The sequence below is a fragment of the Nematolebias whitei genome, chromosome 10 (assembly GCF_014905685.2).
Source record: "Nematolebias whitei isolate Nwh7 chromosome 10, NemWhi1, whole genome shotgun sequence".
Classification (NCBI taxonomy): Eukaryota; Metazoa; Chordata; class Actinopteri; order Cyprinodontiformes; family Rivulidae; genus Nematolebias; species Nematolebias whitei.
In genome coordinates, this window is record NC_056507.1 from 33,632,432 (window position 1) to 33,645,309 (window position 12,878).

Consider the following 12,878-nt stretch of genomic DNA (forward strand, 5'->3'; position numbering starts at 1 on the left):
TAAAGGTCATTATTTTCCATAATGTAAAGATAAAAATGAAACTTTCATATATTTCAGATTCATTGCACACCAACTGAAATACTTCAGGTCTTTAATTGTTTTAATACTGATGATTATGGCATACAGCTCATGAAAACCCAAAATGCCTGTCCCAAAAAATGAGCATATCATGAAAAGGTTCTCTAAACAAGCTATTAACCTAACCATCTAAATCAATGACGTAACTCTAAACACCTGCAAAAGATTCCTGAGGCTTTTAAAAACTCCCAGCCTTGTTCATTACTCAAAACCGCAATCATGGGTAAGACTGCCGACCTGACTGCTGTCCAGAAGGCCATCATTGACACCCTCAAGCAAGAGGGTAAGACACAGAAAGAAATTGCTGAACGAATAGGCTGTTCCCAGAGTGCTGTATCAAGGCACCTCAGTGGGAAGTCTGTGGGAAGGGACAAGTGTGGCAGAAAACGCTGCACAACGAGAAGAGGTGACTGGACCCTGAGGAGGATTGTGGAGAAGGGCCGATTCCAGACCTTGGGGGACCTGCGGAAGCAGTGGACTGAGTCTGGAGTAGAAACATCCAGAGCCACCGTGCACAGGCGTGTGCAGGGAATGGGCTACAGGTGCCACATTCCCCAGGTCAAGCCACTCTTGAACCAGAAACAGCGGCAGAAGCGCCTGACCTGGGCTACAGAGAAGCAGCACTGGACTGTTGCTCAGTGGTCCAAAGTACTTTTTTCGGATGAAAGCAAATTTTGCATGTCATTCAGAAATCAAGGTGCCAGAGTCTGGAGGAAGACTGGGGAGAAGGAAATGTCAAAATGCCAGAAGTCCAGTGTGAAGCACCCACAGTCAGTGATGGTCTGGGGTGTCATGTCATCTGCTGGTGTTGGTCCACTGTGTTTTATCAAGGGCAGGGTCAATGCAGCTAGCTATCAGGAGATTTTGGAGCACTTCATGCTTCCATCTGCTGAAAAGCTTTATGGAGATGAAGATTTCATTTTTCAGCACGACCTGGCACCTGCTCACAGTGCCAAAACCACTGGTAAATGGTTTACTGACCATGGTATTACTGTGCTCAATTGGCCTGCCAACTCTCCTGACCTGAACCCCAAAGAGAACCTGTGGGATATTGTGAAGAGAAAGTTGAGAGACACAAGACCCAACACTCTGGATGAGCTTAAGGCCGCTATCGAAGCATCCTGGGCCTCCATAACACCTCAGCAGTGCCACAGGCTGATTGCCTCCATGCCACGCTGCATTGAAGCAGTCATTCATGCAAAAGGATTCCCGACCAAGTATTGAGTGCATAACTGAACATGATTATTTGAAGGTTGGCGTTTTTTGTATTAAAACACTTGTCTTTCATTGGTGGGATGAAATATGCTAATTTTTTGGGACAGGCATTTTGGGTTTTCATGAGCTGTATGCCATAATCATCAGTATTAAAACAATTAAAGACCTGAAATATTTCAGTTGGTGTGCAATGAATCTGAAATATATGAAAGTTTCATTTTTATCATTACATTATGGAAAATAATGACCTTTATCACAATATGCTAATTTTTTGATAAGGACCTGCATGTGCAGTACCCATGGCTAACATTGATTTGTTCATATGTTTATAGCTCTGTTAATTTTTATGAATGAACCCTGAGTTAAAATCAGTCAGGTTGAACTGTGCCACAGGCTGCCATTAATTTACAAAGTCTCTTGTAAACGAGTCCTCGTGTCTCATTGAGACTGACCTGTATAAATAAAGGTTGAATGAATGGTGGGGGAAAAAAAATTTGCCTCAAAAATATTTTTATATGTACCTTGTTTAAATCCTAGAAATGAATATGAACCACTCCTAAACCACTGAACACGTGATAATTAAAACACTTGGTTTAATAATCGATTAAACTTTAATTATTGATTAATACTTGATTATTTTAACAGCAATACCAGCTATCTAAATAGGTTATTTGTCCTAAAACCTAAATGCAAAATAGATAAAACTGTGCAGTAAATGTGTTTAGAACTACAGATATAGTCATTTGTGTACAAACAAACTGTTTATGTACCCTGCCTGTGATCAGAACTTTACTTTTCAGTGTCATTCCATCTTTATTTCTTTGTCTTGTTTTCATTCTGTGAACAGGTAACACTGGTTACAGGTATCCTACTAACATGATGCTTTTCTGGTAGGACTAGTTTTCATTGTCTAATGGGACCTATGTATTAAACAATCAAACTGAATTTCCCTAATTTCTTAATCTCATTTTTTTTAAAGAGGATTTAAAAAGCCTAGTATTCATTGAATGATTACATATTTCCTTTTGCCTTTCATGTAAAGTATTAAAATGAAAGTCTGATTTATACTATTGTGATATTTCTCACTCACGTGATTACGTGACATAAATTACATTTTTGTTCTCGCACCTGCTCTAAGAACCTGTTCTCTGCATAAGCTCCTGACAGAACTTTTTCTCACAGATGTGCACCAATGAATTTCACTGTTCTCATTTAGCTGCAACTGCTCCAACAAACCTTATAAAGACAAAGAACTTGTGGATGGGAACAGCACGTTAATATAATCACAGAGACACAGGCAGCTCCTTGGCTGTGCTGGTTGGGAGGTAGTCCGCCTCGACCGGGAAGCGTAGGGAAATGTTCTTGCATCGTCTGTTGTAAAAGGTGGCGGTCTTTTCGCGACAAATTCCCAAATGAACAAAATGACTTCTCCTCGGTTAACAAGAGAACAAACGGCTCTTCCTCCTCTATCTCCTCCATCTTCAGCTGACAATAGACGTCCATGTCTGCCAGCTGTGATGTCGCTGCACTTCTGTTTCAGTGCAACGTGCGCTGCAGTGGAGAGCGCTCTGCACTGTAGTTTCTCTTGGAGTATAAAATGTGCATGCAATAAAGAACATCTCTCGACCACATGAGCGAACAGATGTTTTACGTCTCATGTGTGTTCTGTATTTTCCAGAGTACAAGTCGCATCAGTCAAAAAAAAACGACATGAATGGGAAAACTTGTAGAAGTCAAATTTATTATGAGTCCCCGCTGACCCGTCTCATTTAATATGCATTTATTTAATGGCCAAAACATCTTAATTTCACCTGGATGGTGCCATCCATCCATCCATCCATCCATCCATCCATCCATCCATCCATCCATCGTGGCCGGAGCCGCAATCTCTCCAGCGTTTCGCTGCCTAGAGCTGTCATTTCTAACCTGAGCCCAGCCCAGATTAGGGCCGGGCCATAATAATGTGCTTAATATGCGGGCCGGTGTCAGGCTTTTGATTGACTATCCAATTAAATGGCAACATGGCTTGCCATACAATCATCAGCTGCATGCAGCTATTTGACTGCGTGCTGATCGGCCTTGACAGAGGTAAAAAGTTCAGTTAAGCTTCAGATGGGACTGTCCTCCCAGGCAGCGATCCATCAGCCCAAATGGACGTTCATTCAGCCGCTGCACACGGCCGACGACCCAAACAGGTGAGATCCCAAAGCAGACATGTCAGAGCAGGGTCCATGTTTGAATAATGCAGAGTGCAGGCAGAAGCAGGGATTTAATGTGCTTTGACGGTCATGAAAGGACAAACACCCCCTCAGCTCCGATCTTCTGCTCACGTAGCTGCGTGTATCTGTCGACCGTTAACAACTATACAAGTAGTCAAAGCTTAATTAAAAATGTCGGGGGGGTTCCAGGTTCGGACATGCAATAACTGTTAATTTGTTGGGTGGGGTTCGGAAATGATGGCTACGTGCTGCTGGGGCCGGGTCAGGTTGGATTTTTTTGGGCCCAAATGCAACTCTACCTCCACCTGCACCAGCTGAGTGAAGCGAGCGTGCACGGGAGGACTCGCTGTTGCAGTTCTTCAAAATTTAAAGCATCAGTCAAAAATTTTGTTATGAATATGGAAAAAAGTATATAAGTCGCAGTTCTTTGCATAGATTTGTCAGTCCTGCGACTTATACGCCGGGAGATACGGTAATAAATACTTTATGATGTGACGTGTTCCTTCAAGGAATGCTAGGACTTTATTTTTGATTACTTGACAAAACCACCACTGGTCTGATAGCTTCAGGTATTTACAGTAAAACATCCCTTCAAAGTATCCAGATGATGCCGTCTCCTGTCAGTTACTCTTAGCTTGTGTCTGTAAGTTTTCCATTTTGAGTGCAAACCTAACTATAGGTGTACTTTGTGGGTTTTCTCCTAAAGGTCTGAGACACTTTGGGAAGCCGCATGCCTCGGTGGAAGAAGTTCAGGCCTACCTGGAGGAAACCTACTGCGGGCACCTGTCGGTGGAGACGGGCCAGCTCAGCAGTCTGGAGGAGAGGCAGTGGTTCGCCGATCGCTTCGAGGAGCTCAAGAGAACAGACTTTTCCCCAGAGGAGAGGAAGCACCTGGCTAAGCTCATGCTGGAGTCTCAGGTTGGTCCAAGAAGGCAGGAGAAGGTACAACCTACATGCTGGGTGAGGGAAGAAGGCCAGCATGTTTTATCCAATCTAATTTCTGCAACTTGTAGGAATTTGACCACTTTCTGGCCACAAAGTTTGCTACTGTGAAGCGTTACGGAGGAGAAGGAGCAGAGAGCATGATGGGATTTTTCTACGAGCTCTTCCACCAGTCGGCCCACAGCGGAGTCACCGACATCGTCATCGGGATGCCTCACAGGGGGCGACTCAACCTCCTGACCGGCCTGCTGAAGTTTCCTCCAGAGGTTAGACACACCACCGCTGACTAACGATGAGCTAATGTTCTGTAAGGACGTTCGGTCACGGTTTGCTGTGCAGAGAGAGATCCAGGCTGAGATAACACCTGGCAACTCTCTTCTCTCAAGCTTATGTTCCGTAAAATGCGAGGCCTCAGCGAGTTCCCCGACATCTCGCCAGCCATCGGGGACGTTCTGTCCCACCTCACCTCCTCGGTGGACTTGGATTTGGGAGCAGCTAGTCCTCTTCAAGTCAGCTTGCTGCCCAACCCGTCCCACCTGGAGGCCATCAACCCCGTGGCTCAGGGGAAAACTCGGGCCAGACAGCAGCTCAGGAAAGAAGGAGACTATTCACCGGAGGAGAACGCCCAGCCTGGGGACCAGGTCGTCTGTCTGCAGGTACTGCATCACAACTTGCACCACACTCTGGTGTTGCAGAGCTGTAGTCTGAGGGAGTAGTTGACTTGTGTTGCAGATCTTGTTGTTTTAAGTTAAAGTCTGATGCATTTCAAAGATTACACTTTTTGTTTTGTTCTCACCACAAAACTCTTGTAGTTGGAATGTCTCACCTAAAAAGATTTTCCTACCAAACTGATTTGAAGACAACTGGGCTTTTTTTATTGCTGAAGAAGGTATTTGTCTTGTCTGATAAACTAAATCCTTCTTCCTCTGGTTCAGGCGTTATTTTTGCTAACATGACAGACACACGTACAGTCACGGATAAACATCATTTTCTTACATAAACATCATTTTCTTACAATGTCAGGCAATAAAAAAAAAAAACGGATGTTTTTCCAAAATCAATAAAAGGTGCAGTTTGACTACCATATTTTTCGCCCAATAAGTCGCGTTTTTTGCATAATTTGCGTATCCTGCAACTTATTTTTGTTTTTTTCTTCCCATGTTTCAAAACCGATTTTTGGCTGAGATCTGACCGTTTTCATTCATTCTGACTGAAAATGTCGAACACTACCATTGTCAGCCGCTAGATGGCACTGGAGTAGTTTGGCATGTTGTTGTGTCATGTAATAGGTACAAGTGGCTATTAATGACACAATCAGCTTGCCATAGCCTGCCACCTTCATCCAGCTTGCCTGGAACAAACGTCAAATCAGCTTCATTTAGCTGGGCCGCCCCGGAGAAATGCAGCTGATTTGACCATTGAAGTGCATTTATTAAGTAAAAGTTCAACTGAGACACACCTTTACTATAAATCCGAGCAAACAATTAAATGTTTTTAGGTGGTTATCTTGTTAAATTAAAAAAACATACACAGCAATTCCTCTCGTGCACGCTCCCGCGGCCGCGAATCAGCTTTTGAAATGCAGCTGATTTGACCGTCAAAGTGCATTTATTAAGGAAAAGTTGGACTGAGACACACCTTTACTGTAATTTCAAGTGAACAAATAATTGTTTTTAAGTGTTAATCTTGTTAAATTCTTGTTAAAGTCCTCCCGTGCATGCTCCCGCGTCCACCATTTGGCAGCCAATTGATTTTTGGCACAACACCGGCCCACGTTTCTGGGTTGTCAGCGGTGACGCATAATAGATGCAACTTATACGGTGAAGCAACATATTTATGGATTTTTCTACTTTATTAGACATATTTGGACAGATGCGACTTATACGGCGGTGTGACGTGTACGGTACTAAGAATAAACATCAGCTCGTGAGGTTTTACCTGATAATAAATACACAAAATATGTCAGTTGGTTGTTCAATCTCCGGTATAGTTTTTATGCTGATGCAGAAAGCTGAGCCCCTCTCCTCCTTTCAAAGTGTTTTTTTCTTGTTTGACATAAATGGTTTTCTTCACCACTTCTTCGTTTTCATTCCCTTCGGTCCTTGTGGGGACATGTTCGGTCTGATGGCGTAGATTTCTAATAACAGGAAATGAATGGACTGGAATAAACTTATCGAAACACCAACATAAACCCTGGTGCTGGACAGCCAAGAGACACGAGGACCTGCTTCTACATCTCCCTGATGGAATAAGACCTTTTACCAGAACACATTTCTATTTAATCAGTATATCATCTAAGGAAAAAACTTTTTGTTCAGCTTAAATCTTATGGGTCGTATGGTGGTGATGATTTTCAGACATTAAGGTTGGTTCGTTCCATTGTGCCTTTAAAGACCACAGAGCAGGCTGGTCAAGGATGTCCTGATTTAACTTTCTGTTTAATGAAGTAGCTGAATGGCAGCAGCAGTTTCGATCATGGCAAAGCTGCCGACCCTGTGCGAAGGTTTGGTTCGTGCTTGGAGCACTCAAAATCAGCTGATTTATGAGCTAAACCATAAGATGGAAGTGATTTGTGAGAATCACAGGCCACTTGTGGCTTCTGGGACTCAGAATGTGGGAACGACCTTGGAGGGAGCTAATAAGCACGAATCGGTGGAATGCCCACAAATCTGGTCATTTTGGATCAAAAGTACTAGTAGGGCTCGAGGATGATGAGAAATAAGTCTGCCTGAAAAAAATCAACAACTGTGACTCATCTGAATCTGACTCCCATGTTTGGCCTCGAAGCAGGCCGACTTATCAAATTTCTGCTGGGATATGTGTAAACTAAGAAAGCTCTGTCTATCGCAACCCCCCACCCCCAAGAACTTCTGTGAATTCTTATCAGAGCTGTACCGGCTGACATCAACATCTTATCAAGACAATGGTGCTATCTGGAAGTGTTTCATGGACAAATCTCTCCATCTTGCTGTCAAATGTATAAAGTATGTAATGTGTTATAAATGTGTTTGCTGGTAGTTTCTATCTAAAGTTTCTATCTAAAAGAATAAGGGGCCGTGCTCTTATGAGCAGCAGCAACGTGCACTCCGTCCATCTTTCTGACGACTGTACGAACATAATCTCACTGTGTTTTGGTACAATGATAATAAAACTTATTCTGAATCCTCCTGAGAGCTTCTGGTGTCTTCGTTCTCCACAGATCCACGGTGATGGCTCCTTCACCGGTCAAGGAATTGTTCCTGAAACTTTGACCCTTTCAAACCTTCCCCACTACAGAGTCGGTGGGAGCATCCACCTCATTGTGAACAACCAAGTGGGTTACACCACTCCGTCGGACAGAGGAAGGTCCTCTTTGTACTGCAGTGATGTTGGTGAGTGGAAGCCCGCACACACGTCTGCATCAGTCTGTTCTAATCATGCAGACGGTAAGCAATGTTTGTTTTACTAATAAATATTTTCCTCGTAGGTAAAATGGTGAACTGTGCCGTGATCCACGTGAACGGTGATGCTGCTGAGGAGGTGCTGCGAGCCGCTCGGCTGGCTGTGGACTATCAGCAGCATTTCAGGAAAGATATCGTCGTGGATCTGATCTGCTACCGTCAGTGGGGCCACAATGAGCTGGACGAGCCCTTCTTCACTAACCCAGCCATGTACAAGATCATCAGGTCTGCTCATGTGACCTCATCGACCTCAGAGCTGTTGTCTGAACGTCGTCAACATTTGGACAGTTCTTAAATTGATGCGCAGAAAGACCTAAATGCTTCCTTACATATGGGACTTTTTTAATGTTTCATAACCTAGAAGAGCTTGTAAAGTCAATGTTTTTGCATCGCCGTGTCCTTTCAGATCCCGTAAGAGCGTTCCTGACTCCTACTCTGACCAGCTGATCTCAGAGGGTCTGATGACAGGAGAGGAGAGAGCAGAGATCAAGTCTCAGTTCTACGGCATGCTCAACGACAAGCTGTCCAACATGACTCTGTACACCCCTCCACCCACCAACCTGCAGGGCCGCTGGGGGGATCTAGCAGAGCCCCAGGCCAAAGTCACCACCTGGGACACGGGGGTGCCCGTACCGCTGCTGCAGTTTGTCGGAGCCAAGTCTGTGGACATCTCCGAAGAAGTTCAGCTACACAGCCACCTCCTAAAAACTCATGTTCAGGTACGGCTGGCATCTTTGAGGTGTTTGTTTAAAAGTTGTGGTTATTGCTGCAGAAGCTGAAACTTTTTATTTTGTCATTTAAATCAGGCTCGACTGCAGAAGTTAGAGGAGGGAACCAAACTAGACTGGTCGACAGCGGAGGCTCTGGCTTTCGGCTCGCTCCTCTGCCAAGGTCTGTCAGACGCTCTGATAAAGTCTGAGGATCACTGGAGTCTAAACTGTGATTTGTTCTTTTAAATGTATTTTATTTTACAGGTTTCAACATTAGAATAAGTGGGCAGGATGTTGGGAGAGGCACGTTCAGTCAGCGACATGCCATGGTTGTGTGTCAGGACACAAACGACACGTACGTCCCTCTGAACCACATCAGCCCCCAGCAGAAGGGCTTCCTGGAGGTAACGTCCCACCTTTTGTAGGAACTGGGTTTGTTGGAACTGGGTTTGTTGGAACTGGGTTTGTAGGAACTGGGTTTGTAGGCCAACGTGCACCACAACGTTTCCTGTCCTGTCTGCATGCGTTCAGGTGTGCAACAGCCCTCTGTCCGAAGAGGCGGTGCTTGGATTCGAATACGGCATGAGCATCTCCCAGCCGATGCTTCTGCCCATCTGGGAGGCTCAGTTTGGAGATTTCTTCAACGGCGCACAGATCATCTTCGACACGTTCATCTCAGGAGGTCCACCTCTTGACGGCTTTGCCATAAAATTATACGAAGACGTGAGAATCTTTATGTACAAACCTAAATGATTGTGTTCCTAGGTGAAGCCAAGTGGCTGCTTCAGTGCGGGATGGTGATCCTGCTGCCTCATGGTTACGACGGAGCCGGACCCGAACACTCGTCGTGCCGCATGGAGCGCTTCCTGCAGGTGTGTGTGACCACCGCACTACCATCATACCCAGCTGTGCTCTGTAAACCAGGTCGCTTCTTCTCGTGAGTTCACAAATGACACCATAGCTGCTCCGAGATGAGTAACTTTCAAGTCCTAACACGCGTGGAATATTTTCTGGATAAGTCTGAAGCATGCCTCGAGGTGTGTGCATGGATTAAAGTTCTCCATCGACACAACAGATTTCTGTCTATTTGAACGGGGCCACGACTGATTTCTATCATCTGTAAAAATGAGGAGGTGGAAGAGAAAGTGTGTTGCTGTGGTCAAGTTAAAGCCATCCAATCCAATAATGATGTAGATATTAAACTGACACTACTGTCAACCAATAAACAGAACCAGAATCACAGATTGAGCCTATCAAAGCCCAACTTTTATGGTCATTTTATGGAAAGTTGGGCTCGGAACTGAGCCTGACTGTGTCCCTGCTTGTTGTCCGACTCCATGTGAAACCACCAGACACCTGTCTGCGCTGCCTTTGGACTCCTCCTGCCTGCATACGACTGCCTCGGCACTCATCCCCCACCACTTTTATAGGAGCGGAGATTTTTTTCAGGGTAGAGGCAGAAATGCTACTTGAAGGGGGAGATGATCGTACGTGATATTAAGTCATGTTATCGTCTGTTGTGTTTAAAATTAGTGTTTATATAATTATTTTCAGTTTACATATCCAATACAAGTTTTATTTGTTCAAGGTAGTTGTTCATAACTTTATTATTAGTAAGCCTGAGAGTTACTGGATCCAAGCAAACAGTTGCTGGAACGCACCCTTTCAAAATAAGAGAGTTCCCGGATCCTGTTCCGGCAGGATCCGACTCAGATTGAGCCCTGCCCCCACCCCCACCTCCCACTCCGTGCCCTGACCTCCTGGGACGTTTGTATCTAAAATCTAACTTTGTATTAAATGTTAACGTGTTCGGAGCATCATCATCGTACAGACACGTGCAACCTGCGCACGTCACTGAACTCTGGGTCAGAGGGAGATACGTGCACTGCCCTGGGAGCGCGCAGCCTGTTGAGTTTCTCTCACTGTTTCTGCTGCTTTAGTTTTTATAAATAAATATTAACGCTAAAAGATTAATATTTATGTCCCAGATTAGAGCAGAGATGTTTGTCTCCGTTTAATTTTAAAATTTTCTTTCCAAACTCACTAAAAGTTCTCTCTATCATAAATATCTGCTGTATTCAGTTCTATACGGTGTTTTAGCAATAACAAGCTGTTGTCTGTTTGGATGAGCTAAACTTGATTATATTTAGAGCCGTACTGAGGCAACTACTGTGAAAAATGTAATTTAATAAATTATCGAATATAAAAAAAATTATAGTATTTAAAAAAAAACTACATGAGCTGAAATCCTGTAAATATAATCCCTTTGAATGAAATAACCATTTTAGGGGAGAAATGTCTAAAAAAAACAACAACAAGGTAATTTATACTCTTTAAAGTACTTTCTGTGCTATAATTTATTCATATATTTGACAACCTCTCTAAAAGTAAAATACAGAAAAGTTGTCAAACCCCCTGTCTTCATTCAGAAATACCGTTGGACTTGATGATGCTCCATTAGAGAACGCTATATACCGTGTACTTTTACTAAGGTCATGTACACAGTATACTGTGTACTTTTACTAAGGTCAGGGTGAGACTTCGCCTGGTGTGGAGGCTGTTCAGGAGTGATGGAACGGGAGATGTTTTGGGGGTCTCGTTTGCAGTAATGAGGCCATTGCTCAGGTCTGTCTTGGTGAAGAAGAAGCGGAGGTGAAAAGCAAAGCGCTTGGTTTTCTGGTTCATCTACATCTCAACTCTGAGTCAGGAGGTGTGGATCATGACCAGAAGAAAGAGATCCCACATACAAGCAGCTGAAGTCAGCTTCCTCCAGGAGGTGGCTGGGCTCAGCCTTAGAGACGGGAGCTGCGTCATCTGTGAAGAGCTCATGACCTTAGTAAAAGTACACAGTATACTGTGTACATGACCAGGAGCAGAGACCTCAGTGTTGGTGCTTCACAACCGCCAGCATTCATCATGCAGAGGAAGCACAGATCCGATTTTAAGCCAATATCAAGTTTGCTGAGATAATGCTACTTAAGACTGCATCAACAGACAACGAGACCGGATCCTTACGAAGATGAGTTTTTATTCACTGAGGCACTAAATGACGGATTTAGAAGCTCAAATCTCATACTTGTGGTAAAATAACAAATATAACTAATTTCATTTTAAACAGGACACTGTCTAGTTATATGTGTGTTTGTTACCCGATGTGTGAATAGTGAACTTGCCCTCTTGGGTCCATCAGATGTGCGACAGTAAAGAGGAGGGCGTGGATGGTGACAACGTGAACATGGCGGTGGTGAACCCCACCACCCCCGCCCAGTACTTCCACCTGCTGAGGAGGCAGATGATCCGAAACTTCCGCAAACCTCTCATCGTGGTCGGACCCAAGACGCTGCTGAGGTTCTCTGTAAGCGCAGTAGACGTGTACAGAAGAAACAGATGTCATCTTTTGTTCCTCCCCACAATTATCTGTAACACTTTGATGGAAAGGTGATACATTTTAAATATTTTTATTTTATTTCAGGGGGCAGTGTCCAGTTTAACTGAACTGGGACCAAGAACAAGCTTCAGGCCGGTGTTGGGGGATACTTCCGTCTCTGCAGAAAGGTCCGAGTCATGACACAAGACGATGTGGAGTCTCATATTTATCTTGCAGTGTGGTTTTTGAATGAAAGAGACTTGAATTTAACGTCATCTCTAACGTAATAATCTAAAATGGGGGTTCTCAAACTTTTCCATGCCATGGCCCCTCTAACAGCATTAACTTCTGGCTGAGGCCCCCCTCACAAACCCACAAACCATGCTACAAAATGTGTAAAGAAACGTCAACTTTTAGAATGTTTTAACTTTTAATCACTGTGTTCAATTCATTATTACAGCTGCTGAGCATAAAACCGTTATTAACTAACATGTTTTAAACACTGTATTATATTCTCACTGATAAAAACAACTTTTCAACAAACTGTTGACCAGAAGAACAAAACAAAAGAAATCTAACCTCTCTCAAGCGTGCTTATCTGGAAATTATGACGGAGCTTTAGGGCCATGCTAAAACAAACAAACAAAACATTAAAGCCATAAAATTACGAGAATAAAGTTGTACGAGACTTTTTAGCTCTCTGCAGTTAGCTTCATTAGCGTCTTTTGCTGACACGCCTACTGGATTGATTGACAGGTCACGTTGTGGATTCGACTCGTGAAAAAAAGACAGCTGTAAAAAAAACAAAGTCTCGTACAACTTTATTCTCGTAATTATACGACTTCATTCTCGTAATTATACGACGTCATTCTCGTAATTATGCGACGTCATTCTCGTAATTATGCGA

General features: G+C 43.8%; 1 protein-coding gene across 1 annotated transcript in view; it reads left to right on the forward strand.

Moving 5' to 3' along the window:
• dhtkd1 (dehydrogenase E1 and transketolase domain containing 1) overlaps positions 1-12,878 on the forward strand; it is a 137,775-nt gene that overhangs the window by 1,180 nt on the left and 123,717 nt on the right. Inside the window, exons 3-14 of the mRNA XM_037683720.1 lie at positions 4,219-4,430; positions 4,526-4,720; positions 4,841-5,110; positions 7,654-7,825; positions 7,921-8,119; positions 8,301-8,613; positions 8,701-8,785; positions 8,869-9,008; positions 9,136-9,286; positions 9,370-9,476; positions 11,795-11,959; positions 12,077-12,159. Of these exons, the coding sequence (XP_037539648.1) occupies positions 4,219-4,430; positions 4,526-4,720; positions 4,841-5,110; positions 7,654-7,825; positions 7,921-8,119; positions 8,301-8,613; positions 8,701-8,785; positions 8,869-9,008; positions 9,136-9,286; positions 9,370-9,476; positions 11,795-11,959; positions 12,077-12,159 (2,092 nt within the window). The remainder of the gene's footprint in view (positions 1-4,218; positions 4,431-4,525; positions 4,721-4,840; positions 5,111-7,653; positions 7,826-7,920; positions 8,120-8,300; positions 8,614-8,700; positions 8,786-8,868; positions 9,009-9,135; positions 9,287-9,369; positions 9,477-11,794; positions 11,960-12,076; positions 12,160-12,878) is intronic.